This window comes from Arachis stenosperma, chromosome 9 (assembly GCF_014773155.1).
Source record: "Arachis stenosperma cultivar V10309 chromosome 9, arast.V10309.gnm1.PFL2, whole genome shotgun sequence".
NCBI classification, from domain to species: domain Eukaryota; kingdom Viridiplantae; phylum Streptophyta; class Magnoliopsida; order Fabales; family Fabaceae; genus Arachis; species Arachis stenosperma.
This window is the reverse complement of record NC_080385.1, coordinates 884,927-912,601: the sequence shown is the minus strand read 5'-3', so window position 1 is coordinate 912,601 and position 27,675 is coordinate 884,927. Positions and strand designations below refer to the sequence as shown.

At 33.3% G+C, this 27,675-nt stretch overlaps 7 protein-coding genes and 1 long non-coding RNA gene across 8 annotated transcripts; 5 read left to right on the top strand and 3 right to left on the bottom strand.

Annotated features, from left to right (window-relative positions):
* Positions 1-1,575: 1,575 nt before the first annotated feature.
* LOC130948236 (uncharacterized) lies at positions 1,576-3,336 on the top strand. Its single transcript, XM_057876947.1, has one exon. It carries the CDS (start codon positions 1,576-1,578, stop codon positions 3,334-3,336), a length of 1,761 nt encoding a protein of 586 aa, XP_057732930.1.
* Positions 3,337-4,221: 885 nt separating this feature from the next.
* On the bottom strand, positions 4,222-7,965 carry LOC130951337 (uncharacterized). Its single transcript, XR_009073935.1, has 2 exons — positions 7,859-7,965; positions 4,222-7,559 (listed from the first exon to the last, which is right to left on the bottom strand). It is a non-coding gene; the product is annotated as an uncharacterized LOC130951337 (long non-coding RNA).
* Positions 7,966-8,689: 724 nt separating this feature from the next.
* LOC130948234 (uncharacterized) lies at positions 8,690-10,503 on the top strand. The gene is made up of 2 exons (XM_057876946.1): positions 8,690-9,593; positions 9,659-10,503. Exons 1-2 carry the CDS (start codon positions 8,690-8,692, stop codon positions 10,501-10,503), a joined length of 1,749 nt encoding a protein of 582 aa, XP_057732929.1.
* Positions 10,504-12,782: 2,279 nt separating this feature from the next.
* On the top strand, positions 12,783-14,211 carry LOC130947350 (cinnamoyl-CoA reductase 1-like). Its single transcript, XM_057876028.1, has 3 exons — positions 12,783-12,939; positions 13,103-13,910; positions 14,046-14,211. Exons 1-2 carry the CDS (start codon positions 12,807-12,809, stop codon positions 13,288-13,290), a joined length of 321 nt encoding a protein of 106 aa, XP_057732011.1. The 5' UTR covers positions 12,783-12,806; the 3' UTR covers positions 13,291-13,910; positions 14,046-14,211.
* Positions 14,212-15,402: 1,191 nt separating this feature from the next.
* On the top strand, positions 15,403-17,919 carry LOC130948302 (F-box/LRR-repeat protein 3-like). Its single transcript, XM_057877022.1, has 2 exons — positions 15,403-17,347; positions 17,614-17,919. The coding sequence occupies exon 1, from the start codon at positions 15,613-15,615 to the stop codon at positions 17,302-17,304; it is 1,692 nt and encodes a 563-aa protein (XP_057733005.1). The 5' UTR covers positions 15,403-15,612; the 3' UTR covers positions 17,305-17,347; positions 17,614-17,919.
* Positions 17,920-18,048: 129 nt separating this feature from the next.
* LOC130948232 (uncharacterized) lies at positions 18,049-20,114 on the bottom strand. The gene has a single exon (XM_057876944.1). It carries the CDS (start codon positions 20,112-20,114, stop codon positions 18,369-18,371), a length of 1,746 nt encoding a protein of 581 aa, XP_057732927.1. The 3' UTR covers positions 18,049-18,368.
* Positions 20,115-21,443: 1,329 nt separating this feature from the next.
* LOC130948231 (uncharacterized) lies at positions 21,444-23,267 on the bottom strand. Its single transcript, XM_057876943.1, has one exon. It carries the CDS (start codon positions 23,265-23,267, stop codon positions 21,444-21,446), a length of 1,824 nt encoding a protein of 607 aa, XP_057732926.1.
* Positions 23,268-26,872: 3,605 nt separating this feature from the next.
* On the top strand, positions 26,873-27,505 carry LOC130948230 (glycine-rich protein DOT1-like). The gene has a single exon (XM_057876942.1). The coding sequence runs from the start codon at positions 26,873-26,875 to the stop codon at positions 27,503-27,505; it is 633 nt and encodes a 210-aa protein (XP_057732925.1).
* Positions 27,506-27,675: the final 170 nt, after the last annotated feature.

Genomic DNA, 27,675 nt, shown 5'->3' with positions numbered 1-27,675 from the left:
ATAAACATTATGGCTAATACTTTTTTTATTTATATTTAAATTAATATCAGCTAAATGATTATTTACCACGAAAATCACCTTGATAGTTTATACTTCAAAAATGTTATTTGTACACTAAAATCAGCTACTAAAATTAGTTACTAATATATTTGTATATATAAACTAATCTAACTTTGTGCATGTAACAACCCATTGCCAGCGACAAACTTTTAAATAGAGTTCAAATCTGCGACAGATTAGTCCTTGACTTGTCGAGAGAAACCAAAAAAATATATATTTATGTATAAATACATTTATGATTTGATTTACTTTTAATGTATATTTATATTTCAACATATATTTTATATTATTAATTAATTTTAATGTACACGATACATGGGTGACAAACGGGCCAAAATTCACCGAGCCGGCTCGCAAAGCTTGCCATAAAAAGGTGGGCCGGCCCTGAAAATTTGAAACCACCATAATTAAAAAATCTGCTTAACTTGTACCACCTAATCCGCATGCTTTGGTAGGGCGAACTTTCTCGACGAGTCTGCTTGTTTTTTTTTTGTAATTGACGATGATAATTAAAAATGTTTTAAGTTATAATTTGGATGATGTTTTATGTTTGATTGATTAGAGATTTAAAAATATTTAATTATATGTGTTAGAAATAAGATACTAAATTGGAGAAATGATAGGATATTATTAAGTGTATTCAAGTTGTCTAGAATAATACAATATAGAAGGATATTTATAGGTGCTAAGAGAATCAAAATAATAAAGACGTAATATCCTATAATAAATATTCAGATATGCTAAATAATGCTAAATTGATCCTAATTATATTCTAACAATATGTTGTAGACAATATTTATTTTATTTTTTATAATATTAATTTTATTATTTTATTTTAAAAAATTTGATCGATAATTATATTTATTATATATTTAGAATTATAAAGATTTTAATGTTTGTAAATTTAAAAATTATAAATTTATTAAAATCAGTATAAAATTAAATATCATTTAATATTTAATAATTTCTTAATAAAAAATAAAAAATTAATAAAAAAATAGAAGAAAATACTCGTTAATACACTGTTAAACAGAATGGAAGAGAAATTAAGGAGAAGTATAAAAAGATAATGAGAATATTAAATAATATGAATAATGGATATATTAGATGTTTAATTTAATAAGTAGATTATTCTTAATTTAATGGTTATTCTTTTTTATTCAATTTATTTATATATAATTAATAATAATTAAATATTCAATTTATTAAATATGCAGATAATTATTTTAATATTAAAATTTATTTAATAATTTGATAATGGAGTGCATTTTAAATGTATTGAATCTATTTTAAAATTTATTATTCACATTATTTACAAAAATTATTGTGGACCGAATTCAGAATTATCTTACTAAATATAACGAAACGGGCCAGCCCCCAAATAACGAACTTTTGACTGGCAAAGCGAAGTAGCGAACTACTCCGCTTGCCACTCCCAGTCACGATAGCATGGTTGTTTATAATTTATATACCCCCAAACTCCCAACATCTTTCTCCACACACAAATTGTAGACAATGACTCCACCGCTGCCGCCACCACCACCACCACCATCATCATCATCAAAAAGAACTTGTAGACACCAAGAAACACATTTGCCAGATGAGTGTTGGGAATTAATTTTGAAACACATCAGCGACCATCTAGATCACGAATCACTCTCCCTCGTCTCACGCCAGCTCCTTTTCCTTACCAACCGCCTCCGCACCGACCTCTCCGTTCTCGACCCTGTCCCCCCTCTCCTTCCCGCCCTCTTCCGCCGTTTTCCCAACCTCACGACCATCAAAATCACGCGCTACTTCACGGGTGACATCAACGCGCTCCTCTCCCAAATCGCTTCGCTCGACCTACCCTCACTCCATTCCCTCGACTTGTCTCACCAACCCACGTTCCCCTCACATGGGTTGCGACAATTCTCCCAAAAGTTTCCAACTTTGAAGTCACTCAACTGTTCCTTCATGCCTCAGGATTTGGGCTTAATTGTCGAGTGCTTCCCCAACCTCGAAGAAATCGATGTGAGTTCCCCTCCGTACAAATGTGATGAGATAACAGATTATTCCGGTGTAAAGGCCTTTGTTTCTGGGCTTAAGAAGCTTAGAAAGTTGAATATTTCAGGTAACCGTGAATTTCGGGATTCTTTTATTGTCACATTGTGTCAGAATTGTCATTTTCTAGAAGAGCTTATTTTTCTTGATACCTGCGGTCGTCCTCAGATTGCCAATGCGATGCGTCAGAGACCCCAATTGAGATCTTTGGCTTTTAGCGGTTTGTACCATAGATTTTCGGAGTTTATTGATGCATTGGTGAATTTGAAGGGTTTGACTTGTCTTGATTTGTCTTATTGCCGTGTATCTGATGAGGTCTTGTGTGCTGTTGCGGAAGAAGGCCTTCCCTTGAGGGAACTCTCTCTGCAGTCTTGCAAGGGATATGGATACGATGGGATTTCTTGTTTACTAAGAAAGTGTAATAATTTACAGTATTTGGATATTGAGAACACAGAGTTTCTGAATGATCAGTGTGTGATTGAGTTGTCTTTGCTTCTTGGTAATTTGAACTCTGTGAAACTTAATAGGAATAAAAAGCTTACTGATTTGAGCTTGTTAGCCATTATGCGAAACTGCCCTCGGATAACGGATATCAGGATGGAGACAACTAGTCTTGGGAAGCAGAAGTTGGAGGAGGAGGATTGTTTGATTGTGAATTCTCATTTAAAGTTTCTCTATTTGGCTCAGAATTCATGGTTGGATGATGAAACTGTCACTATGCTTGCTTCTGTATGCCCCAACTTGGAGATGATGGATTTGAGCTATTGTGGGATGGTTTCAAAGGGTGCTATTGAAGTTTTGTGGAGGTGTTGTAAGATTCAGCACTTGGACTTAGCTTATCTAGGATATAGGCTGTGTCAGTTTCAGTTTAAGGTTAACTTCGAAGTTCCTACATTGTTTGTGTTGAATTTGTCATCGTCGAGAATTAGCAATGAAGAACTCTCTCTTATTTCAAAAAGTTGTTACAACTTAAGAGAACTCAAATTGGAATATTGTGACAAAATCACAGTCAGTGGAGTAAAGCTGGTGGTGAAAAATTGCAAGCAACTAAGAATGATAAGTTTGTATTCTTGTGAAAATGTATCTTCTGATGTCATTGCTTGGATGGTATTGACAAGGCCATCGTTGAAAAAAATAACATATGCTAGTGGTGCTGTTGTTGGCAAGAGAGATCTCTTACTGAGTCATGGATGCTTTGCTCGCTGGGATTGGCTAGGATCTAAGTTAATTTAACTGAATCTTGGTCGGGAAGTAAAATATGGATGTGAAACGTGGAGGAATCTTCATTTTCTGTAAGAGCATCTCCAATACTTGATTTTAGTTTAATTTTATTTTGGATTTTACAATATGTCACATAAGTATTTATGGGATCATATATCATAAAAATTGATTTGATACTCAATAGTCAATATGAAATTTGATATTTTAATAGTTGGTTTCCTTTCAGTTTATTAACAAATTATAATGTTCATTTAATGAGTTTAATGGATATATATATGGTTGCATTGCATTAATTTTTTTTTAAAATGATATGGTATTACTGATATGAATATCATTTCAAAGATTATATATTTAATACAAATTTTAATTTCAAATCAATTCAATTAGTTGGAGTTGTTCTTAGGAACTTTGAAAGATAGTGAATGTATCACAATTTGCATTAATTATAGTTTCCTAAAATGCTAATCTTGTTTGTTATTGAGGAGCTTAATTATAGTTTCCTAAAATGCTAATCTTGTATGTTATTGAGGAAGAAGCTCCGCACTTTCTTAGAGGGTGATGAAGAGTTTTGGGCTCTTACCTTTGGTTTTTCATCAATCAAGAACCTTTTTTGGTGTCCGATAAAGGAAAGAACAAAGAACAACTAAGTTGGAGATATCATCTCCTTCCTAATGATATGATCAACAACACTACAAGGAAGTAAAAACTCAGAGTAAGGACGATAATAGCTAGTCGCTGTCTTAGCTAAACGATCTGAGTTCGCTGTTCGTTGAATCAATTGAACATAAACCATCCAATTACGTTGCAGCACCTCAGAAATCTTCAAAAGGTCTGTGTCTTCTTTCTGCATCAGGGATGAATATTTTTTAATCAAGAGATAAGCCTCTAAACAATCTGTTTTTCAAATCACCTCTGGCCACTTTTTCAAGCCAAACAAAGACCACTCCAAATTGCGAATAGTTACACCAAATGATAGAAACAAATAATAGTTTCTATCGGAATGTTTGCTGAACAACCCAATTAACTATTTACCCGTACTGTCTTGTATAGCAGACCCAAAACTAACAAGTTGGTCTTGTTAAAAAAGACTAGCATTACAATTTAATTTAACAACATTGATTGGAAGAGGGCACCAAGAATCACACAAAGAGGGATGATATGTCACCTGAGTAGAACGTTTAATAGCAGCATACTCAGCTACAAGAGTGCCTGATAAGTTTGAGAACTTTCTCCTTACTCCAAATGTCATTTGGATTAAAAATATGATTGTTCCTATCCCTCCAAAACCACCAAAAGTCTACTGCAAAAATTTCTTCACTAGTCCGAAGTTTTATACGAAGCCAGCTTTAAAAATCTAAGGAGACATCCCAAGTTCGTATTCCCACCTTCAAGCTCTCCCAAATCGGCTTCACTTTATTACAAAGTCTAAGGCAGTGTTTTGCAGTTTCTGTTTCTGGTGCTTCATTATGGGGCAAAGATCTGTTGCTGTAAATGCTGTTAAACGTCTTTGGTAACAAAAGCTGGCAGTGGAAATGGCCCCATGCAGGATGAGCCAAATCAACCTCTTGACCTTTTTCAGGTATTCTCAAACGCCACAAACACAACCGATTCTCATTTATATCCCATGCAAACTTTCTTTCAAGGAGCCATTCATAACCATTCCTTGTTGAGAAAGCCTTTGAGGCATTAGATCCCCAACACCAGTTCAGATCACACCTTGCCTGCACTATAGGGTTGTAAGTTGTAATATTTAGCTTTAGGGCCTCAAGTAACACAGTATAAAGAGTTTGAGCCTTGCCAACAAGTATTTTAAAGGATTAGATAAAATAATAAAAAAAACTATATAGTTAAAATCTTTTAGTATATTTATAATGTATTTATTAAAAGAAATTTAATCATTTTCATTAGTAGCAATATTACCAACTCTCCAAGAACACTTGTTTAGAAAGAAAACCTTAAAACATTAATTCCCTTCATTTATTGGTCTTGTTCTTTTGTTTTGTTTCTCTTTTCTATTTATAAGCTAAGGAAGATATCTTCTTTCTTCTATCTTCTTCTATTTTTCTTCCAATGATGTTAATTCTTTTATACAAAAATTATATGTCTAAAATTCATGACACAAGAACCTACAAATTCTTGTCTATTCAAGTATTGTGGAACAACATAATATAACTCAGATCAATAGCATCTATGTTATCCTAATAAAATTACTACACTTCTTTCGTTCTAAAGTATGTTATTTTGACCTGTCAAAAAAAAGTGCGTTATTTAAAAGATTCAATGTATTAACCATAAATTATATCTAAATACGCTCAAAAAATTTACAGTGCTAAATATTTTCAAGTGCGGCTACTAATTCCAAAAACGGAATAAAATAACTAATTTGGCATGCATATATATGAAGTGTACTGCAAAATTATACTCATATATATGAAACAATGCTAAATTAAACTCATAAACATAATTCAAACCAGTTACTATTAATGAGACATCTGCATAATTTTTACTCACCTTGCTCTACAATGAAGTGTTATACACCAAGCATTATTCAATCTCAAACATCAACATAAGAGTTTCTGATTATTATACTCAATGATGGCCTTATAAGCTCTAAGGAAGCAACAAAATTATCAATTACAAAATCTCAATATTCCAAATTTAGCTCTCTCAACTCCATGCAGCTTTCTAGTACTATGTAATCAAAAGCAAATCTGTTATGTTAACAAGCTAAGCAAATAAACTTTAAAATCGAGGGTCAGTTATCTCACTTAATCACTTAACTTAAAAGGTAAGCTACTACTACACTGAAATCACTTTCTTGTTTCTTCATTAACCAAATGGATTATTATCTACTTGAGCAGAAAAACGCAATGATATTTTTGGGTTAATAGTAAAATGCTCCTTAAAAATTAGGTGTGCACTTTAAATTAGTTTTTGAAAAATATAATCTTAAGTCAAATTGATTTTTTTTATCAATTAGACGATGATATGCGACACTTTATCAATATCATTTATCATATAACAAATTTGATTTACTGAAAAATTTACAAATATATTCACAAATTTTGTCATAATTTAACCTTAATTTACTGAGAAATAATTTGTTCACTTTCCAAAAGACAATTATTTTTATTAATACTTTTAATTAAAAAATAAAATAAATGGTACAGAACTAAGGGCCTTTCAGTACCATGCATCACGTTATAGGATAAATGATGCTCAATGATATGTTGATCTAACCCTTACAAGTTTGCGGGAGTGGATCCTCTCCAGTGGAAAAAAAACTGGATGGTGTCCAATGGAGGATCTCACCTTTCATTGTTCTCTCTTTCCTATTTAATTTTGGTCCCACTTATAGAATTAAAGGTGAGAGATCACACTTTATTCTCTCAAGTGTTAGAAAAAATGGAGAGGATCCATCTCCTGGCACCATAGACACAACCGTTGGCTCTCCTGGCACCATCTCATCCCCCAATTCAAGTTGTAATGACATGAAGTGTGACGAGATTCGGGGGTAAATTTATCCTCATACAATCTTGCCAAAGTCACAACACGCATCAAACTCGGGGGGACACTGAGCTTTCACTTTCCTTCGAATAGCCTGCTTTAATCCGCTTATAAAACAATCTCTAAAGGCATCAAGCGGTTCAATCTGAGTACAATTAGCTAAAGCAACAAATTCAGAATAATACTCACTCACTGTTCTATGTTGTTGAAGCTTGAAGAGCAATTTCCTGAGAGACTCGAATAATGAATGTCCAAACTCGAGCTCAATCGCCCTCTTGAGTTGAGTCTAGGAACAAAACTGTGCCGTTCGCTGTGATAATTGATACCATGGAATGGCCTCTCCCGACATTTGAACCGCTGCTAAACCCACCTGTTCTTCATCGGGAGCCCGGAAGAAATCGAAATATTGATCCATGGAGAAAATCCAACCCAAGGCATCACTCCCATCAAATTTCAACAGATTGACGTTCACCCTTTAGAGTTGCAATCCCGCACGAAATGGTGGATCCCCAGTTGAGCTTGCACCATATGAGAACTCACGAGAAGGAGAGTTGAAGCGGTGCGGATTATGAAACAGTTGCATAATAGAGGACTGAAGCGTGTCAAATTTGAGATTCATAGCCTCAGAGGTTCTGGCCCTCTCAGCTCTATGTTCTTCCGCCGCCGATTCAATCATCTGGTAAAGTTTCTTAATCTCTGTCTCCATACCTTTCATTCTCGTGTTGTCCCTGACAGATATAATCAGTGAAAACACCAATAAAAGGGTGTTGCAGTAAAAAATTTCACTAATAAGGAATATTGATTCAATTATGTATGAAGAGATAACGTCAATTTTAATGGACAGTAATTTCAGGAAGTACTAAATGATGTGATAACAACAAATGAAGTCATAAAAAAATTAAGGAATAAAAATTCAACTGCATCTCAACTACAGGAAACATCCATTAAGAGACTTGGAAGAAGAGGAAGAGGTTTAACAATTAAGAAAGGAGTAGCAATGAAAAGAATAGAAGAATAAAAGGTTTACCACACACGCCTCAAGAGCATATCTTTGCAACCTCCTGTTAATAACCTTCTCCTTAGCACAACGTCTTGGTCCCGCTCATCCTGATCAATTATCATATATCCGTATTTGTAATTAAGCTAGTATTGTAATTTGTGGCACTCCCTTCATGTATCTCCTTTTTTTCATTAATAACCATAACATATAGCTAACACTTTTTTTATATTTAAATTAAGAAAAAATCTAGAGACTAATTATAATATAAACTAACTAAATTAACTCCTTTTTATTTTTAGATTTTGAAATTCAAAAAGTTAAGGTAGTAAAATTTTTTTTATAAAAAATTTATTTTTCAATTAATTGACTAGAATTGACTTCATTCTTATTTAGTATCAAATAAAATAATATTAATTAAATGTCTAAACTCTTAAAAGAATATCTAATTCCAATATAAATAACCTCAACCGACACTTTTAATTTTTAATTTTAAAAATACAAATTATAAAAAAAATGTTTATAATAAATTTATTTTTTAATTAATTAACTCTAATGGGCTTTGGACCTAATTAGTTCTCTAGCAGAACTCATGCATAAATAATTTACAACGATACCCACTTTGATAGTTTATAAATTTACATCTTTTAAATTTTAAATTTTATTTTAAAAGATAAAATATGATCTAAGAATATTTACTTTATAGATGAGATTAAAAAAAAATATAAAAAAAATTATTTAATAATAAAAAATTTCATTTTATTCATTAAAATAAAAATAATAAATTTAGAGTATCTAAATGGAATAGTTTATAATCCCAAACTCTTTCTCTAAAACCTTTCCAAACAAAAATCGTAGACAATGGCTCCACCGCCGCCGCCACCACCATCATCATCATCATCAAGAAATTGTAGACACCAAGAGCCACATTTACCAGATGAGTGTTGGGAATTAATTTTGAAACACATCAGCGACCATCTAGATCACGAATCACTCTCCCTCGTCTCACGCCAGCTCTTTTTCCTTACCAACCGCCTCCGCACCGACCTCTCCGTTCTCGACCCTGTCCCCCCTCTCCTTCCCGCCCTCCTCCGCCGTTTTCCCAACCTGACGACCATCAAAATCACGCGCTACTTCACGGGTGACATCAACGCGCTCCTCTCCCAAATCGCTTTGTTCGACCTACCCTCACTCCGTTCCCTCGACCTGTCCCACCAACCCACCTTCCCCTCACATGGGTTGCGACAATTCTCCCAAAAGTTTCCAACTTTGAAGTCACTCAACTGTTCCTTCACGCCTCAGGATTTGGGCTTAATTGTCGAGTGCTTCCCGAACCTCGAAGAAATCGACGTGAGTTTCCCTCCGAATAATTCTGATGAGATAACAGATTATTCCCGTGTAATGGCCTTTGCTTCAGGGCTTAAGAAGCTTAGAAAGGTGAATGTTTCAGGTAACCGTAAATTTCGGAACTCTCACATTTTCACCTTGTGTCAGAATTGTCATTTTTTAGAAGAGCTTATTGTTCTTAAATCAACCAGCAAGCTTAGTGTGATAAGACAGATGGCTAACGCGATCCGTCAGAGACCCCAATTGAGGTCTTTGGCTTTTAGCGGTTCGCATGATAAGATTTCGGAGTTCATTGATGCATTGGTAAATTTGAAGGGTTTGACTTGTCTTGAGTTGTCTTGGTCGTGCATATCTGACGAGGTCTTGTGTGCTGTTGCGGAAGAAGGCCTTCCCTTGAGGAAACTCTCTCTGCAGTACAGTATCGGATATGGATACCATGGGATTTCTCGCTTGTTGAGAAGTGTAACCATTTGCATTATTTAGATCTTGAGAGCACAGAATATCTGAATGATCAGCGGGTGGTTGAGTTGTCTTTGCTTCTTGGTAACTTAAACTTTGTGAAACTTAATAGGAATGGAGAGCTTACTGATTTGAGTTTGTTCGCCATAATGCGTAACTGCCCTTTGATAACTGAGATCAGGATGGAAAGTACCTGTCTTGGGAAGAAGAAGGTGGAGGAGAATTTTTTGGTTGTGAATTATTCTCATGTGAAGTTTCTCTATTTGGCTAATAATTTATGGCTTGGTGATAGAAGTCTCACTATACTTGCTTCGGTATGCCCAAACTTGGAGATAATGGATTTGAGCGATTGCAGGATCAATTCAAAGGGTGCTATTGAAGTTTTACGGAGGTGTTGTAAGATTCAACGCTTGGACTTAGCTCATTTAGGATACAAGGAGTTTCCGTTTAAGGTTAACTTTGAAGTTCCTACATTGTTTGTGTTGAATTTGTCATGGTCGATAATTGGCAATGAAGAACTCTCTCTTATTTCAAAGAATTGTTACAACTTAAAAGAACTTAAATTGGAATATTGTAGCAAAATCACGGCCAGTGGGGTAAAGCAGGTGGTAAAAGATTGCAAGCAACTAAGAATGATAAGTTTGTATTCTTGTAAAAACATATCTACTGATGTCATTGCTTGGATGTTATTGGCAAGGTCATCGTTGAGAAAAATAACATTTGCTAGTGACACGGGCCGGAGGGATCTCTCCCTACGTCATGGATGCGTTGTTGGCTGGGATCTAAGCGGTGGTTGGTTGGGACTAAGCGGTCGTTGGTTGGGATTTCGTGGGATTACTAACGTAACTGATTCTCTCCTAACCCGATAGGTCAATAACTAAGATGTGTTTGGATTTGCGTTGGAGAAGAGAAAGTTCGTTTAAACTCTTTGAACCCTTTATTTTTTATGTTTGGCAATATTTTTATTCTATAAATCGTAGAAGTGATTTTTGTCTTCAATCTACGATTACCAAAAGCTAAAAATTCTAGCTTTTTCGTTCAGCTTTTCACGTTGGATTTAACTTCTATGTACCAATTATGTTCTTTATTATTCATATATTTATTGTTTTCTTTTTTCTAATATATCTTTTTAATATTTTTTATGCATATTTTTTTTATAAAATTTCTGTTTTTTTATATGAATTCTTTTACTGTTATAATTATTTCTTTTTTGTATAGAATATTTTTTTACTTTGTATTATGATTCTATTAATCTTATTAGAGTATTAAAAAATACTGAGAATACTAAAAAAATATTAAAATTTATTTAAATATTTAAAATAAAATTATAAGATAACATAAAATAATTATTTAAATTCATGTCCTTTTCTATAATTTTTTATTTAAAAGTGATTTTGAATGATGTAATCTAAACAATATTTAGTTTACTCTAATCCATTTTGAATAAAAATTACCAAATATAATCCACGTTAATACTAACTCACTTTTGATCAAAATTACTTTTATAAAATCAATTTTATATAAACCTCCAAAGGGTAATCCAAACACACACTAATTTGTTGCAGATTTGAACTCTATCTAAAAATTTATCGTTAGCTAATAAATTACTACATTGGGATTCGAATCTTCCAACACTTGCTTACTTGTATGTTACTAAGGAAAAAGTTCTACACTTTCTTAGGGATGAAGAGTTTTGGGCTCTTACGTTTCGTTTTTCACTATTTAAGAGTTTGAGCCTTGCCAACAAGTATTTTAAAGGATTTGATTAATAATAAAAAAAATATATAGTTAAAATCTTTTAGTATATTTATAATGTATTTATTAAAAGAAATTTGATCATTTTTAGTAGTAGTAGTAACATTACCAATCCTCCAAGAACACTTGTTTAAAAAAAAAACTTAAAATATTAATTCCCTTCATTTATTACTTTATTAGTCTTATTCTTTGTTTTGTTTCTCTTTTCTATTTATAAGCTAAAGAAGATATCTTTTTTCTCTATCTTGCATTTTTTTTTTTCTTCCAATGATATTAATTCATTTATACAAAAATTATATGCCTAAAATTTATGACACAAGAACTTATAAATTCTTGTCAATTCAAGTATTATGGAATAACATAATATAACTCAGATCAATAACATCTATGTTATTCTAATAAAATTGCTACACTTTTTTCGTTTTAAAGTATGTTATTTTTACTTATAAAAGAAAGTGTATTATTTTGAAAATTCAATGTATTAACAATAAATTATATCTAAATACACTAAACAAATTTAAAGTGATAAATATTTTAAAGTGTGGCTACTGATTCAAAAACTGAATAAAAGAACTAATTTGGCATACATATATTATATATGAAGTATTCTGCAAAATTATACTCATATAAACATAATTCAAATACAGTTACTATTCATGTCTTCACCGAAATTATACACTTTTGGTTTATTTGTTTTAGGATTAATTATTTTTTCATTTAGTCAAAGTTTCTTGCGTTGCTTAATTGGTATGTTTAATGGAGATTGAATCTGAAACTCTTTTCACATATCTAGTACTATGTAATCAAAAGCAAATCAGTTATATTAACAAGCTAAGCAAATAAACTTTAAAATCGAAGGTCAGTTATCTCACTTAATCACTTAACTTAAAAGGTAAGTTACTACTACACTGAAATCACTTTCTTGTTTCTTCATTAACCAAATGGATTATTATCTACTTGAGCAGAAAAACGCAATGATATTTTTGGGTTAATGGTAAAATGCTCTTTAAAAATTAGGTGTGCACTTTAAATTAGTTTTTGAAAAATATAATCTTAAGTCAAATTGATTTTTTATCGATTAGATGATAATATGCAATACTTAAATGGAGCTCCGATCAGTAATTAATTAGTTCTTAACCTGTTGAGTTGGGAGATATTGTGAGCAACTAAAATAAATACAACAGATTCGATTTACTAAAAAATCTACAAATACATTCACAAATTTTGTCATAATTTAACCTTAATTTACTGAGAAATAATTTGTTCACTTTCCAATAGACAATTTTTATTTTTTTTATTAATACTTTTAATTAAAAAATTAAAAAAAATTGGTACAGAACTAACTAACAAATTAACAATATTAACTGAATAGAAAAAAAAAAAAGAAGATTCTTTAACTCTGCTTGAGCTTGAGATAATGAAGAAAATGGCGATCGCGACGGTGAAGAAGAAGGTATGCGTGACCGGTGCCGGTGGTTTCGTAGCTTCTTGGATCGTTAAGCTTCTCCTTTCCAAAGGATACATCGTTCATGGCATTGTTAGAAAACCTGGTACATTTTCTTTTCCCCTTTTTTCTTTCAATTGAAACTCGTTTCATCAAATTTTGTTGGATAATACTCCTTCAAATTAATGCTGAACTGAATCCACAAATATAGAAATACTTCTAATTTGTTATTTTTTAATTTTGATTTCTTTTTTCTTTTTTGTGAGCAGGTGATGAGAAATATGCTCACTTGATGAAGTTTGAAGGAGCTTCTGAGAAACTTAAACTGTTCAATGCAGATTTGTTGAGTTATGAATCCATTTATTCAGCAATTGTTGGATGCAGTGCAGTTTTCCATGTTGCTTGCCCTGTACCTGCATTAGCAACAACTTTCCAAAATCCTGAGGCATGCATCTGATTTCATTCACCTTGAACTTTATTTTAGGGTGGTTTAATTCATTTTTGAAGTTCTTTGTATTAGGATTTCAATTCATGTATATGACAAATCTTTGAATGATCCTGGAGTCCAAAAAAACTCAGTTATTGGCATTAGCTTTGTGTATTGAGGAAACTCATATGATTATGGAGTTAATTAGTGTTTTGTTTGTTGTTCTATTTCTCTGATTCCATTACTAGAAATTAAATTATGTAAGCCTTGCAATTGAATCATATGTTATACACATATGTTATACAACTAAAGCTCTCTTGCTAGATTTTGCTTTTGAATCATATGTTATACACATATACTATAATCCAAACACAAACTTAAAGCAGTGTCTTGTATTTCATTTGATTTATAATTGTTAACATAATTGTCTTCTTGACTAAGCTTGTCTCTCTTCTTGTTTAAGGCTGTGAGCCAGTGGAGAATAAGCTTAAGTGGATAATAGATGTAAGAGATTTAGCTGATGCATTACTATTGGCTTATGAGAAGATTGAAGCAGAAGGGAGATACATATGCACTTCATGCCCTGCTAAACCAAAGGATTTGGTAGAGGAATTGAAGAGTGAATATCCAAACTACAACTACCCTACAAAGTAAGCTTTAGTTCTCACATTTTTGTTCTGACTAACATCACCTTTTTTTAATATATATATATATATATATATAAAAATTGTTTAACCGTATGCATGGTTAAATACATTTCTAAGCAAAATTTTTGTTATTGACAGGTTTATTGAGGTGGATTATTACATAAGGTTGAGCTCGGAGAAACTACAGAGACTTGGTTGGAGTTACAGGCCATTAGAGGAGACACTCATTGATTCTGTTGAGAGCTATAAGGAGGCTGGTCTCCTATAATCCAAGTAAATTTGCTTGGTTAATTAGCTGCTGTATATATAATATACCTATAATTTGATAGGTATGAACATCTGTTTGTCAACTTAATTAATTAGTGCATTTTCTCAGTTTTAAATGTGTACATTTTAAATGTTAATTTAAATTAAAAAATTATTAAAAGTAAGATGGACTAATTTGGATCAAGATTTAGTCATAGTTAATTCCCCTCCCCTTCCCTTCTCTCTCTCTCTTGGGCCTTGGTCAGTTGGTAACTTGGTATATTTAATGGGGATTGATAACAAAAACTTCTCACATATTTGGTATGTAATGCTAACTAGTAACTACAACGCATTATTTGGTTGAAGCATTAAGCTATTTTTGGTATGCGTGAAATAAAAACAACTTTATCATGAAAAAAATTAGCATTCTTAGCTTTTTTTTTTTTTTTTCTTAAATAACACTTTTCTTTCCTTAGAACTCACCAGAAAATATTCTCTGGACTAACTTGAGCGTTGAAATATTTTTTACAAATTTCTATTCCAATCTTTTCTAAAAACTAAAGTATATTTCGTCTTCAGAAAGGAAGAACGAAATCCAGTTTCTTCAGAGCTGAGATATACTTGGACAACTTATCACATAAACATTAATTTAGTTTTGATATGATTTTCTCTATTCATAATTTGAATATCATAAGACGAAAAAAAAAAGGATAAGATTCAAATGTTTTAAAAACATTAAGGACAAATATAGAAAAACTGAAATCAATATAAAATGTGGGAAATAATAATAATAATAATAATAATAATAATAATAATAATAATAATAATAATAATAATAATAATAATAATGACAACAATTTTTTTAAATTGGATCAATGTTATAATGCTCAAATGAGAAAATTGATCGATATTGTGGGGACTGGGACTACACCAGATTGAAAGAAAAGAAAAGTGTGAAAAGTAAGAGGCTGCAAAGTGAAAATAACAGATCACCATATTAGATGCCATCTAAACAAGAACAAAGCAAAAAAGAGTTTCTAGAGATTCATCCCTTTAGACGACAATTTCATTAGTCAAAACTCAAACATTAACGCTTCTTCTTCTGAAGCTTCTTTCCCTTGATCAACGAAATTCTCAGGTAACTTCTATTTGCATCATTGGTTATTAGAATCATTTTAAATAATAGCTACATTTTTTTTATTATATATTTCCCAATACCTTAATACATGTCAAACAATAACTCTTTTGTTTATGATTTGATCAATTTCAATTAATCAATGATCAAGGCCGGCTGATCTGACCATAATCCAAGATTCATAGCCTGAAATTTTTGACACTGCCATGGACTTTTCTCATTATATATATATATATATATATATATATATATATATCCATTTTTGTTTATCACATCATTCAACATTATTGTTATCAAAGCATTAGTTCTAAAAAAAATTATGCTATGGCAGAGATCAAGAACAAGATCAAGATGAAGGCATCAGTGAATTTTCCTGATGAATGCTGGGAATCAATCTTCAGATTCCTAGGCCACGGCCGAGACTTGGAATCGGTGTCCATGGTCTGCAAGCGGTTCCTCACAGTTTCAAGCCAGCTTCAAGATTCCCTCACAATATTTGATGCAACAACAATGCTCATTCCAAAGCTGTTCTTGAGATTCTCAAGGCTCAAAGTCTTAGACCTCAGTTACTTCAATGGGAACCTGGAAGGCCTGCTTTGTCAGGTTTCACAATCCACCTTGGACCTTGATACCCTTAACCTTTCCAATCAGAGGACACTCCCCATTGATTTGTTCCGGGACATCGGCTCGAAGATGAAGAACTTAAGGGTGTTGATTTGTTCAAACATTGGCTCTCTTTGGGATAGCCATTTGATGATCATGGCCTATTGCTTCCCATTGCTTCAAGAGCTAGACATCAGCTTCCCATTGATTTCAGAAGCAACAGATTTTGGGATCTCAAAGTTGTCTTTGTTGCTCGAGCGCCTTCGCAAGATTAACTTCTCTGGAAACTACTTAGTCACTGATCAATCACTGGTAGCTCTGTGTCAGAACTGTATGACAATTGAAGACATTTCATTCTTCAATTGTTTTAAGATAACTCAAGGAGGCATTGCTAATGCTATCAATTTCAGACCAACCTTGGCTTCCATAGCATTCAACATTAAGAAAAGAAGAATTCATGGACGTGGCTTGGCACCTATGCCAATTAACTTGGATTTGATTGATTCGCTCAAGAGTTTGAAAACCTTAACTTGTATTGATTTGTCGAATTCTTTTATCTCGGATGAGTTGCTCTGTTCTGTTGCAGAATGTTGTCATTCCATAAAGAAACTCATCCTCCAAGACTGCTGCAATTTCACATTTTCAGGAATATATTCTGTGGTATCAAATTGTCCATTAATACAATGCTTGGATCTTAGAAAAACCGACTTCCTAACCGATCATTGTATTGGCAAGCTATCAATTTTTCTTCTCAATTTAACCTCTATAAACCTCAGTGGTTGTGATCAGCTTACCAATTCAACATTTTACACACTGACAAGAGGTTGTCCTAAACTTGTTGAGATTAAAATGGACAGAACATATCTTGGAGAAGTAGGGGAAGATTCAGATTCTTCTCTTGTTCCGGTTCAGAACACTCAAGTGAAAAGTCTCTATCTGGGTCAAAATATTTTACTTGGTGATCAAAGTTTGATGAAAATGGCTTCTATTTGCCCCAATGTAGAGCTTCTCGACTTAAACTCTTGCGGCAGCATATCCGGAGAATGTGTCGTGGACGTTCTCAGGAAATGCCGGGAGATAAGGCACTTAGGCTTAGCCAATACAGGGGTGAAGCTGTTGAAGATGGACTTTAAAGTTTTGCAACTGAAGGTATTGAACTTGTCAGGATCAAGAATCAATGATGAAGCACTCTCCATAATCTCAAAATGTTGTTGTGGACTAGTAGTTCTGGATATTCAAGGTTGCAACCATGTTACCACAAAAGGGGTGAAGGAAGTGGTAGAAAGCTGCATGGAGTTGAGAGAGTTGAATTTGAAGAACTGTGATTTTGTAAATGATAATTTTGTTGCTTCCTTAGAGCTTATAAGGCCATCATTGAGGAGAATAATCAGAAACTCTTATGTTGGTGTTTGAGAACAAATAATGCTTGGTGCATAACACTTCATTGTAGAGCAAGGTGAGTAAAAATTATGCAGATGTCTCATGTATAATATAGCATTGTTTCCATTGGTGTGCTTTTACTATCTGTCTTGTGATTTTTATTGCAAGCAATCTATGTATATATGCATGTGAAATTATTTATTTATTCAGTTGTTTGAATCTTCAAAATAACATACTTTAGAATGAAAGAAGTACCTGATTGTTACTACTACTACTATGCATTTGTTATAGTATCTTCACTGATTATTTCATATACATCTAAAGCTCTTGCAATTTTGCTAGGCTCAAACTCTTGAGTGGTCAAAAACCAATTAACTAGCAGCTCTATGTAAGAACTGTATGACAAATTGTTTTAAGATAACTCAAGGAGGCATTGCTAATGCTATCAGCTTCAGATCAACCTTAGCTTCCATAGCATTCAACATTGAGAAAAGAAGGACTCATGGACGTGGCTTGGCACCTATGCCAATTAACTTGGATTTGATTGATTCACTTTGAAAAGCTAAAAAGAACTGACATGTTCCTAAAAATATTTTAAATGAAACACATCCAGTTTTTAGCATTAGAGACTTAAGAGTTTCTTTAATTCATTTTCATATCATGTTTTCTTTCCTGAAAGCTTTTGTTCAAACAAGACTTCAAAAAGGAAGACAGAGAATTTTGATAACAACAAATGCACAGCGAAAAAAAAGAAAGTTACTATTAAATCATGCTAATTGTTCATATACATCTAAAGCTCTTGCAATTAACAAGGCTCAAACTCTTGAATGGTGAAAAACCAAAGGTATGAGCAACTTCTTCCCCAATAACATACAAGTCTAGAATTGTACTAATTACCGAACACCCCCATCTGATTACAATTTGCAAATAAAATAATAGTATGTAATAAAAAAATACTACCTTTTAGGAAACTACAAATAATGTAAATTGTGATATATTTACTATAGTTTATTTCTCACACAAGTTACTCAAAGAAACCAAATATTCCACACACAATTTAGATTCATAGTTCACTTCCAGATCAAGAATCAGTTACATTAATTAGACCACTTGCCAACAAAGCATCCATGACGCCGGAAGAGATCCCTCTGGCTCTCAGTAGCAGAGAATCGAGGCGGAGGTCTTATTTTTCTCAACGATGGCCTTGCAGATACCATCCAAGCAACGACATTAGCAGATACTTTTTCACAAGCTGCTAAACTTATCGTTCTTAGTTGCTTGCAATTTTTCACCATCTGCTTTACTCCCCTGGTCGTGATTTTGTGACAACTTTCCAAATCAAGTTCTTTTAACTTGCAACAACTCTTAGAAATAAGGGAGAGTTCCTCGTTGCTAATACTCAATTGGGACAAATTCAACACAAACAATGTAGGAACATCGAAGCAAACTCGAAATCGAAATTGAAACAGCTCATGTCCTAATAGAGCTAAGTCCATGCGCCGAATCTTACGACAGCTCCACAAAACATCAATAGCACCTTTTGAAACCCTTCCGCATTTGCTCAAATCTATCATCTCCAAGTTGGGGCAAACCGCAGCAAGCATAGTGACAGTTTCATCATCCAACCAGGTATTGCTAGCCAAATAGAGAAACTTTACATGAGAATTCACAACCAAACAATCTTCCTGCAGCTTCTGCTTTCCAATGCCTGTACTCTCCATCCTGATATCGGTTATTAAAGGACAGTTTCGCATAATAGCAAACAAGCTTAAATCAGTAAGCTTTGCATTATCACTAAGTTTCACAAACCTCAAGTTACCAAGAAGCAAAGACAACTCAACCACCCACTGATCATTCAGAAACTGCGTTATTTGAAGATCCAAATACTGCAAATTGTTACACTTTCTCAACAAGTAAGAGATCCCACCGTATCCATATCCCTTACAACATCTTAGAGAGAGTTTCCTCAACGGAAGGCCTTCTTCCGCAAGAACACACAAGGCCTCATCAGATATACTTGAATAAGACAAATCAAGACAATTCAATCCTTTCAAACTCACCAATGCATCAATGAACTCCAAAGTCACATTCCCCTTTCTAAGGTCCTCACTAAAAAAACCATAAGTCAAACAGTTAACTGACAAAGACCTCAATTCGGGTCTCTTGCGAATCGCATTGGCAATGCCTATCATAGAAACAGGGCCGGTTTGAATAACAACTAACTCTTCTAGAAACACACAAGTGTGACACAAGGCAAGAAGGTAAGAGTCTCCATGGGTGAAGTTACCCGAAATAGTCACCTTTCTAAGCTTCTTAAGCCCTGAAGTCAATGCCTTTTCCCAATCCGAAACAATGTCAATTTTATATTTACGGAAACTCACATCGATTTCTTCGAGGTTTGGGAAGCACTCGGCAATTAAATCCAAATCATGACGGGTGTGGGAACAGTTGAGTGACTTCAAAGCTGAAAACTTTTGGGAGAATTGTCGCAACCCATGTGAGGGGAAGGTGGGTTGGTGAGAGAGGTCGAGAGAATGGAGTGAGGGGAGGTTGAAGGAAGCGATTTGGGAGAGGAGCGCGTTGATGTCACCGGTGAAGTAGCGCGTGATTTTGATGGTGGTGAGGTTGGGAAAACGGCGGAGGAGGACGGGAATGAGTGGGAGGACACGGTCGGATACGGCGAGGTCGGTGTGGATGCCGTTGGTGAGGGAAAGGAAGTGGCGCGAGACGAGGGAGAGTGATTCGTGATCGAGAGGGTCGCTAAGGTGTTTGAAAACTAATTCCCAACACTCATCTGGTAAATGTAGCTCTTGGTGTCTGCAAATTCTTGATGATGGAAACATTCTTGTGAGGAAAGGTTTTGGAGAACGATGATGGGAGTTTGGGGTATTAAGGTGGTTGTGACGTCGTCTTATGAAGAAAAATAATCGAACGCTATAAATATTGGTTAAAAGATAAAATCTTTGTTAAAAGATAATAAGATGAGTAGAAACTCATGTGCAGTTAACTTCACCTGAAGTTGATATTGAGAGAGTCGTTAACTGATTTAATTAATTTGATTAAATTTTTATCTAATAGCTCAGATATCAACTTTAAGTGAAGTCGACTTTACTTTAAGTTTTCACTAATAAGATATGATCATTTAAAAAATCATTTTAAAAATATTATTTTAAATTAAAATTTACTTATCTTTAATATACCAAATTTAATGTTAATAAAAATATCTGAATTTTTAAAATATTTAAAATATATAAAATATAATAAATTTCAAATATTTAGTGTCAATTCGACAAAATATTCGAGTTGATCTATTTAATCTTTTTTTATTTTAAAAGAAAAACTAATTTTAAGTAAAAAGACTAATTTAAAAAAAAAACTCTTAAATATCCGTATTTTTGGTTTTAACTAATACTAACCTATTGATTAATTAAGATTTTTCTTTTGTCAAGGATAATGTGCCTTAGTTTGATTGGAATTTTTTGGTTTAAATTAAATAAATATAATATTTATTGAAATGTGTAATATATGGATCATTTATAATTTTAAATATCCATACATATCTTAAATATTGTGGCAAATAAAATTTTTAAAAATGCAAATCTTTAAATTTTTTTTAACAGTCACATTTTTAATTTATTATAGACTAATATTTTTAGTGTAAAGAAAGAAAGAATTAACTAATGTTAATTTAAATATAAGATAAGCATAAGGAAGTAAGTGTTCGTTATTTAATATAATGTTTATTGCAGAATTTGTTGTGCATTGTATCTTCATATCATTTTAAAATACAAATTAGAGGTTAAAAGAATAATTCAGATGTCAAAATTATAATAACACAGAATAAACCTAAAATTCACACGTTTCCTCTCTTTTTTTTTCCATCCATCTTCACAAGGACAGTGTTTATAGTCCGAATAATTCAAACCGAGATTATAAAAAGCCACTTGATACAAAAGTATTAGTGTTCTTGCCAATCTCTATAACAAAGATACTAGTTCAACAAATGTTAGCTTTCTCATACATCATATACCATCCATTCCAAGTTTAAACAACTTGCAATAACAATTCAGGTTCAGAAAATGAAAGTGTAGAAGTTCTTCCTCAATAAACACATAGAAAGGAAACAATACAATTTAGAAGCATTCCCTATCTTTTGTTTCTCAAACAAGTACTCAAGGAAACAAAAATGCCTCCAACAACTCAGGTTCATAGTTCCTTGCAGATGAATCAGTTACATTGGTTAGATCACTGGAAACAATGCATCCATGCCGCAGGAAGAGATCCCTCTGGCCCTCAGTAAGATGAAATCGAGGCGGAGCAATTATTTTTCTCAACGATCGCCTTGTGAACACCATCCAAGCAACAACATCAGCAGCCACTTTCTCACAAGAGAACAAGCTTATCACCCTTAGCTGCTTGCAATTTTCCACTACCTGAGTTACCCCATTGGCTGTGATCTTTTGACAAAAATCCAGTTTTAGTTCTTTCAACCTATGACATCTCTTTGAGATAAGAGAGAGTTCTTCATCACCAATGTGCAACCATGACAAATTCAACGAACACAGTGTAGGAATTTCAAAGTCAATCCGAAACAGCTCCGATCCTAATCGAGCTAAGTTCATATGCCTAATCTTACAACACTTCCTCAAAACTTCAACAGCACCTTCCGAAACCCTCTCACAATAGCTCAAATCCATTGTCTCCAAGTTGGGACAAACCGAAGCAATCATCTCGACACTTTCATCATTCAAATACGAATTGCGAGTCAAATAGAGAAACTTCAAATGAGAATTCACAGCCAAACAATCCTTCTCCACCTTCTGCTTCCCAACACCAGCTCTCTCCATCCTGATCTCAGTTATCAAAAGGCAGTTCCGGATGATGGCGAACAAGCTCGAATCAGAAAGATTCGAATTCTCACTAAGGTTCACAAAGTTCAGATTACCAAGAAGCATAGACAGCTCAATGACACACCTATCATCAAGAAACTCTGTGCATTGAAGATCCAAATGCTGCAAATTGTTACAATTTCTTAACAAGGAAGAAATCCCACCATATCCATATTGATAACAACCCGGCAGTGAGAGTTCCCTCAATGGCAAGCCTTCTTCCGCAGCAACACACAAACACTCATCAGATAAAGGCGAATAAGACAATTCAAGACAAGTAAACTCTTTCAAACTCACCAATTCAAAGAACTTTGAAATCACATCACCCTCATTCATAAACCCAACACGCGAACAGCCAAGAGCCAAAGACCTCAATTCAGGTCTCTGGAGGATCGCATTTGCAAAGCCAATTGGACCTGTTGGGCCAATGAAGTTCGTACTAAGAAGAACTAACTCTTCTAGAAACTCGCAATTCTGACACAGATCAAAAATAGAAGAGAACCAAACAGTGTGACTACCTGAAAGATTCACCTTTCGGAGCTTCTTAAACCCTGAAGCCAAGGCCTTTACACGAGATTCCGCATCTGCGATCCCAGAATAATTAGGGTAACTAATATCGATTTCTTCGAGGTTCGGGAAGCACTCAGCAATTAAGTTCAAATCTTTGTCGGTAAGTGAATCCATGAAGGAACAGTTGAGTGACTTCAAAGCTGGAAACTTTCGAGAGAAATGTCTCAACGCAATTGAAGGTAAAGCGGGTTGATGAGAGAGATCAAGGGAACGGAGGGAGGGTAAGTGAGAGGAAGCGATTTGGGAGAGGAGCTCGTTCAGGTCACCGGTGTGGTGCGTGAGGTTGATGGAGGTGAGGTTGGGAAAACGGCGGAGAAGGGCGGGGAGGAAGGGGAGGACATGGTCGGAGACGGTGAGGGAGGTGCGGAGGCGGTTGGTGAGGGAAAGGAAGTGGCTTGAGACGAGGGAGAGTGATTCGTGATCGAGAGGGTCGCTGAGGTATTTGAAAACTGATTCCCAGCATTCATCTGGTATGTGTTGTAGGTTTGAATATTCAGATTCAGAATCTGATGATGAAGATGACGAGGACATTGACATGGATTGGAACTTGGGAGATAGATGAGTGGAAACTGGAAATGAAGTAAGATGAAGATGAAGATGAGATGAAACTCAATAGGATTAGGTTGACTGGTTTCGAATTTTTCGCTACATACAAATCAGTCTCCGCTTAAAAGGTAAAAACTGTGAAGTCGACTTCAACGTATAAGTTATATTTGAGAGTTGTTGGATAAAAATTTAGTCAAATAAATTAAATTATCTAATAACTTTTAGGTATTAACTTCACTTGAAATTATTTCACCGAGTTTTCTACCTGTTTAAAACCTAAAAGGCTACAATTCTTCTATTATTATGTAAAATTAATGGTGAAAACTCACCTTCAGTCAATTTTTTATAAAGTTAATAGTTAAAAATTGTTAAATGATTTGATTAAATTTTTATCTGTCAGTTCTCATTTATCAAAATTAACTGTATCTGAATTTTCACTATATATAATTATTTTTATATAAAAGGGTAAAGTACTAAATTAGTCCCTTAAAGTTTAAAATGTTCTATTTGAATCCAAAAAAGTTTTATTTAGTTTCAATTTAGTCTCATCGTGGGGTCAAAGATAAATAATTAATAAAATATCCTACATAACAACCGTATAAGAACAAGGTCAGTAATTTGGAGAATAAATACAAGCTCCAGATGCATAAAATTAACCGTGGATGCATCAATACATGTATTTAACATTTTTTTTAGTTTTATAGAAAATATTTTATTTTAATTATAAGAAAAATGATAAATGTAATTTTGTGCCTCTGATGTTTGTACTTATTCTCTAGATTATAGATCTTGTTCTTATACTGCTTTTATATAAGATATTTCGTTAATTATTTATCTTTGACCTCCGGTGAGACCAAATTGAAGCTAAATAAAACTTTTTTGTATTCAAATAGGACACTTTAAACCTTAAAGACCAAAACAGAATTATATCCAAACGTAGGCAACCAATTTAATACTTTACCCTATATAAAATTAATATTTAAAAATTATTAGATAATTTAATAAATTTGATTAAATTATTATTTAATAATTTTTAATTATTAATTTTAAAAAAATTGTATGTAAAACTTTATTTTTTTTAAATATTATTAATTAATCTAACCAAATTTAATCATCCTTGATAAAAAAAACATTTGACATTCAAGATTAATTTACCTAATAAAAATTAAATTATTTGACTAAAAAATTTTAAATTTCTAGCAGGCCAATGTCTAACTAAAGGTTATTTAATTGAAAGTAGATGACTTTCTATTGAAAACAAAATTTACTTTAACGTTTGAATTTTTTTTTTTTTTAAATTGTGACAATTGAGCATGAAATCGTTTATAAGGTATGTTGAATGTTGATGTTAATAGTAGCAACATAACTCATGAATCAAATGGAATTCAAATCCTAATTACAAAAGGAAAAGATCTCATGTAATTTATATAACAAGGTTGGCATATTCATATTCATATAACAAGGAAATTTGTAACAACATTAGTTCAACATATGTCAGGCAAGTTTTACATTCACAATAACAAGACAGATTAAGATTTTTAGGCCTAATCCTCAGAGGAATCAGAAACAACCCGGCATCCATGGCTCCTTCAATCAGAAACAAGTTCATTGATGGTGCCAATCTTCATTGATTCTAGAATGGTCGATGATGCCTACTTTTCCAATTTCAATTTTAATTATCATAAGCTAAACATTTTTTAGTTTTAATTTTAATTTTTTCCCTCTTCCCCAATGACAATAAATATTGTAAATCTGTAATCAACAATTGGCAGCCTGCACTTTTTGACACTCCATCAAGATGCTAAACATCCACATCATACACTTTTTATTCATATTATCAAGTCAATTCTATCTTGGATCATCACTTGTACAGTTGTACTACACCCCCTCTTACTCTTAACTTTGAAGCCAATCCTGTTTTGGTATCAGCCTTTCTTTTAACTTTTTAAGATCAAGGTCTATGACTGTGATAAGATATGGAAAGGAAAAACAAAATTAAGCTTATTATGGTAACATCATTATCCAATTATTATAACTAAACACACTTCACATTAATACATTATAGAGTAATGTTATAATTACAAGTCTTTTTGCAAACTAAGTGCAATTAAATTAAACGGTAAGATTTAAAATAATATTAGTCATAATTAATTTTTGTTATATTAGATTAATTTAATTGAATTTAATGAATAAAAAAATTTAGATGTATAATATTATTCTACATTATTAATGGTTAAAGGTAATTTAGTAAAAAAATAAAATTGAGATAAAAAATGATAATTTTATAATGTTTTGTAATATTAAAGATGATTTTAATAAAAACAAAAAAATCAGAGACAATTTTAATTTTAAATTCAAACATTTGAGACAAAAAAAGTACTTAACCTATAAGTAGCAATTATTTTGTCTAAAACCGTAATATATATTAGTACTAATATAGATAATTATATATAAGTTATATTACGTGTACATTAAAATTAGTCACTAAAATTAGTTACGGTTTAAAATATATGTTAAAATATAAATATATATTAAAAATAAATTAAATTACACATGTATTTATATAAATACATTGGTGACTGATTTTAGTGACTAATTTTAGTGTACAAATAGCATTTTTGATTAGGTTATACTATGTATACAATAAAATCAGCCACCAATATAAAATATATGTTGAAATATAAATACACATTATAAATAAATTAAATCACACATGTATTTATACACAAATATATTAGTGACTAATTTTAGTAGATAATTTTAATATATAAATAACAATTTTCTTTTTGATTATATATTAGAGTACACAATTGACAATTATCAATTTCAAATCCCAACATCTTACAGCACCGCGTATTGTTGAATGAAATTTGAATCATAATCACAAGCACAAAGAAAAGTTAGATTCTCCATTAATTATTATTGTAAATTCTAATATGCATGTGGTTATATAATGCTGCAAATGTTATTAAAATTAAATTTTTTTTATAATTTGATAATTTTTTTAAATAATATTTGTTAAAAAATATTATTAAATAATAAAAAATATTATTTTAATTTTAATAATATTTTATAATTATTGTAATCACCATATCATACACGTAATAGAATGAGCATATTATTTAATATTTATACACATATATAATACAATTTATCGCCGGAAATAAAAAAAAAAAAGAAAGAGAGAGAGCATATAAAACATAAAACAAAAAAGCCGAATAAAGGAAGGAAGGACTCGTCAGTTTCCTAAGGGTGGTGGCAACAACTCTTCCGGCGATGGTGGCACTTCCCGTGGCTCATCAGGAACAAGCCCCTCTGGTAGTTCCGGCGGCGCAAAGAAAACATCTGGTGGTTGATCCGGCATGGTAAAAGCTGGTGGTTGATCCGGCATGGTAAAAGCCGGTGGTGCCTCCGGCAGGGTAAAAGCCGGTGGTTGATCCGGCATGGTAAAAGCCGGTGGTTGATCCGGCATGGTAAAAGTCGGTGGTTGATTCGGAAGCTCTGGAACCAAAGGTGGTGGAAACAAAATATCCGGTGAAGGTGTTGAAAAAAATGGTGTTGGTTCTTGAGGGTTACCTGGATATTCCGGTGAAGGAATGAAAATATCTGGAACAGTTGGTGTTGGAGTTGATAGAAATGGAGGTGATAAGGAGAATGGATCAATGGGTGGCGGCAGCACCGGAAGCTGCGGTGGCAACTCCGTTGGTGGTGTCCAAAACGTGGGGACAAGTGGCGGCGGAAGTAGTAAGGTGTCTGGAGGAGAAGGGTTGATGATGAAGGGGTTTGGAGGTGATAGCCATGGAAATGATGGTTGTGTGGGAGGATCAAAGGCAATTGGCATTGGAGGTGGAATTACTAGCGGTGGTAGTGTGGGGAATGGCAATGGTGGCGGCGGCGATGGAACTAGCGGTGGAGCCGGTGGTAATGGTAGTGGTGGGGATGGTGTTGGTGATGGAGTTGGTAATGGACAACAAGGTATAATAATTGGTGGCAATGGACAACAAGGAGCAGCAGGTGGTGGTGACGGTGGTGGTGGTGGTGGTGGACATGCAATAATGATAATAGGCTTAGGAGGTGGTGATGATGGCGGCAATGGTGGAGGTGGCGACGGCGGTAATGGTGACAGTGGAGAAGGTGGTAATGGTGGTGGAAAATATTGGACTATTGGTGGTGGTGGCGGCGGTGGCGGTGGAGGTGTGATAGTAATTGGTGGCGGAGGAGATGGATAATGATATACTATTGGCGGCGGTTTTGGTGTTAGTGTTGGTGTTTGATCAAATGGGTTTTGAGGGCAAGGAGAAATAGGAAAAGGCCATTGGCCACAAGTTTCAAATAGATAAAGGAAAAATGGGTCACAATTATTTGGTGATGATGGTGATCTTCTTTTGCTTCTTTTGTC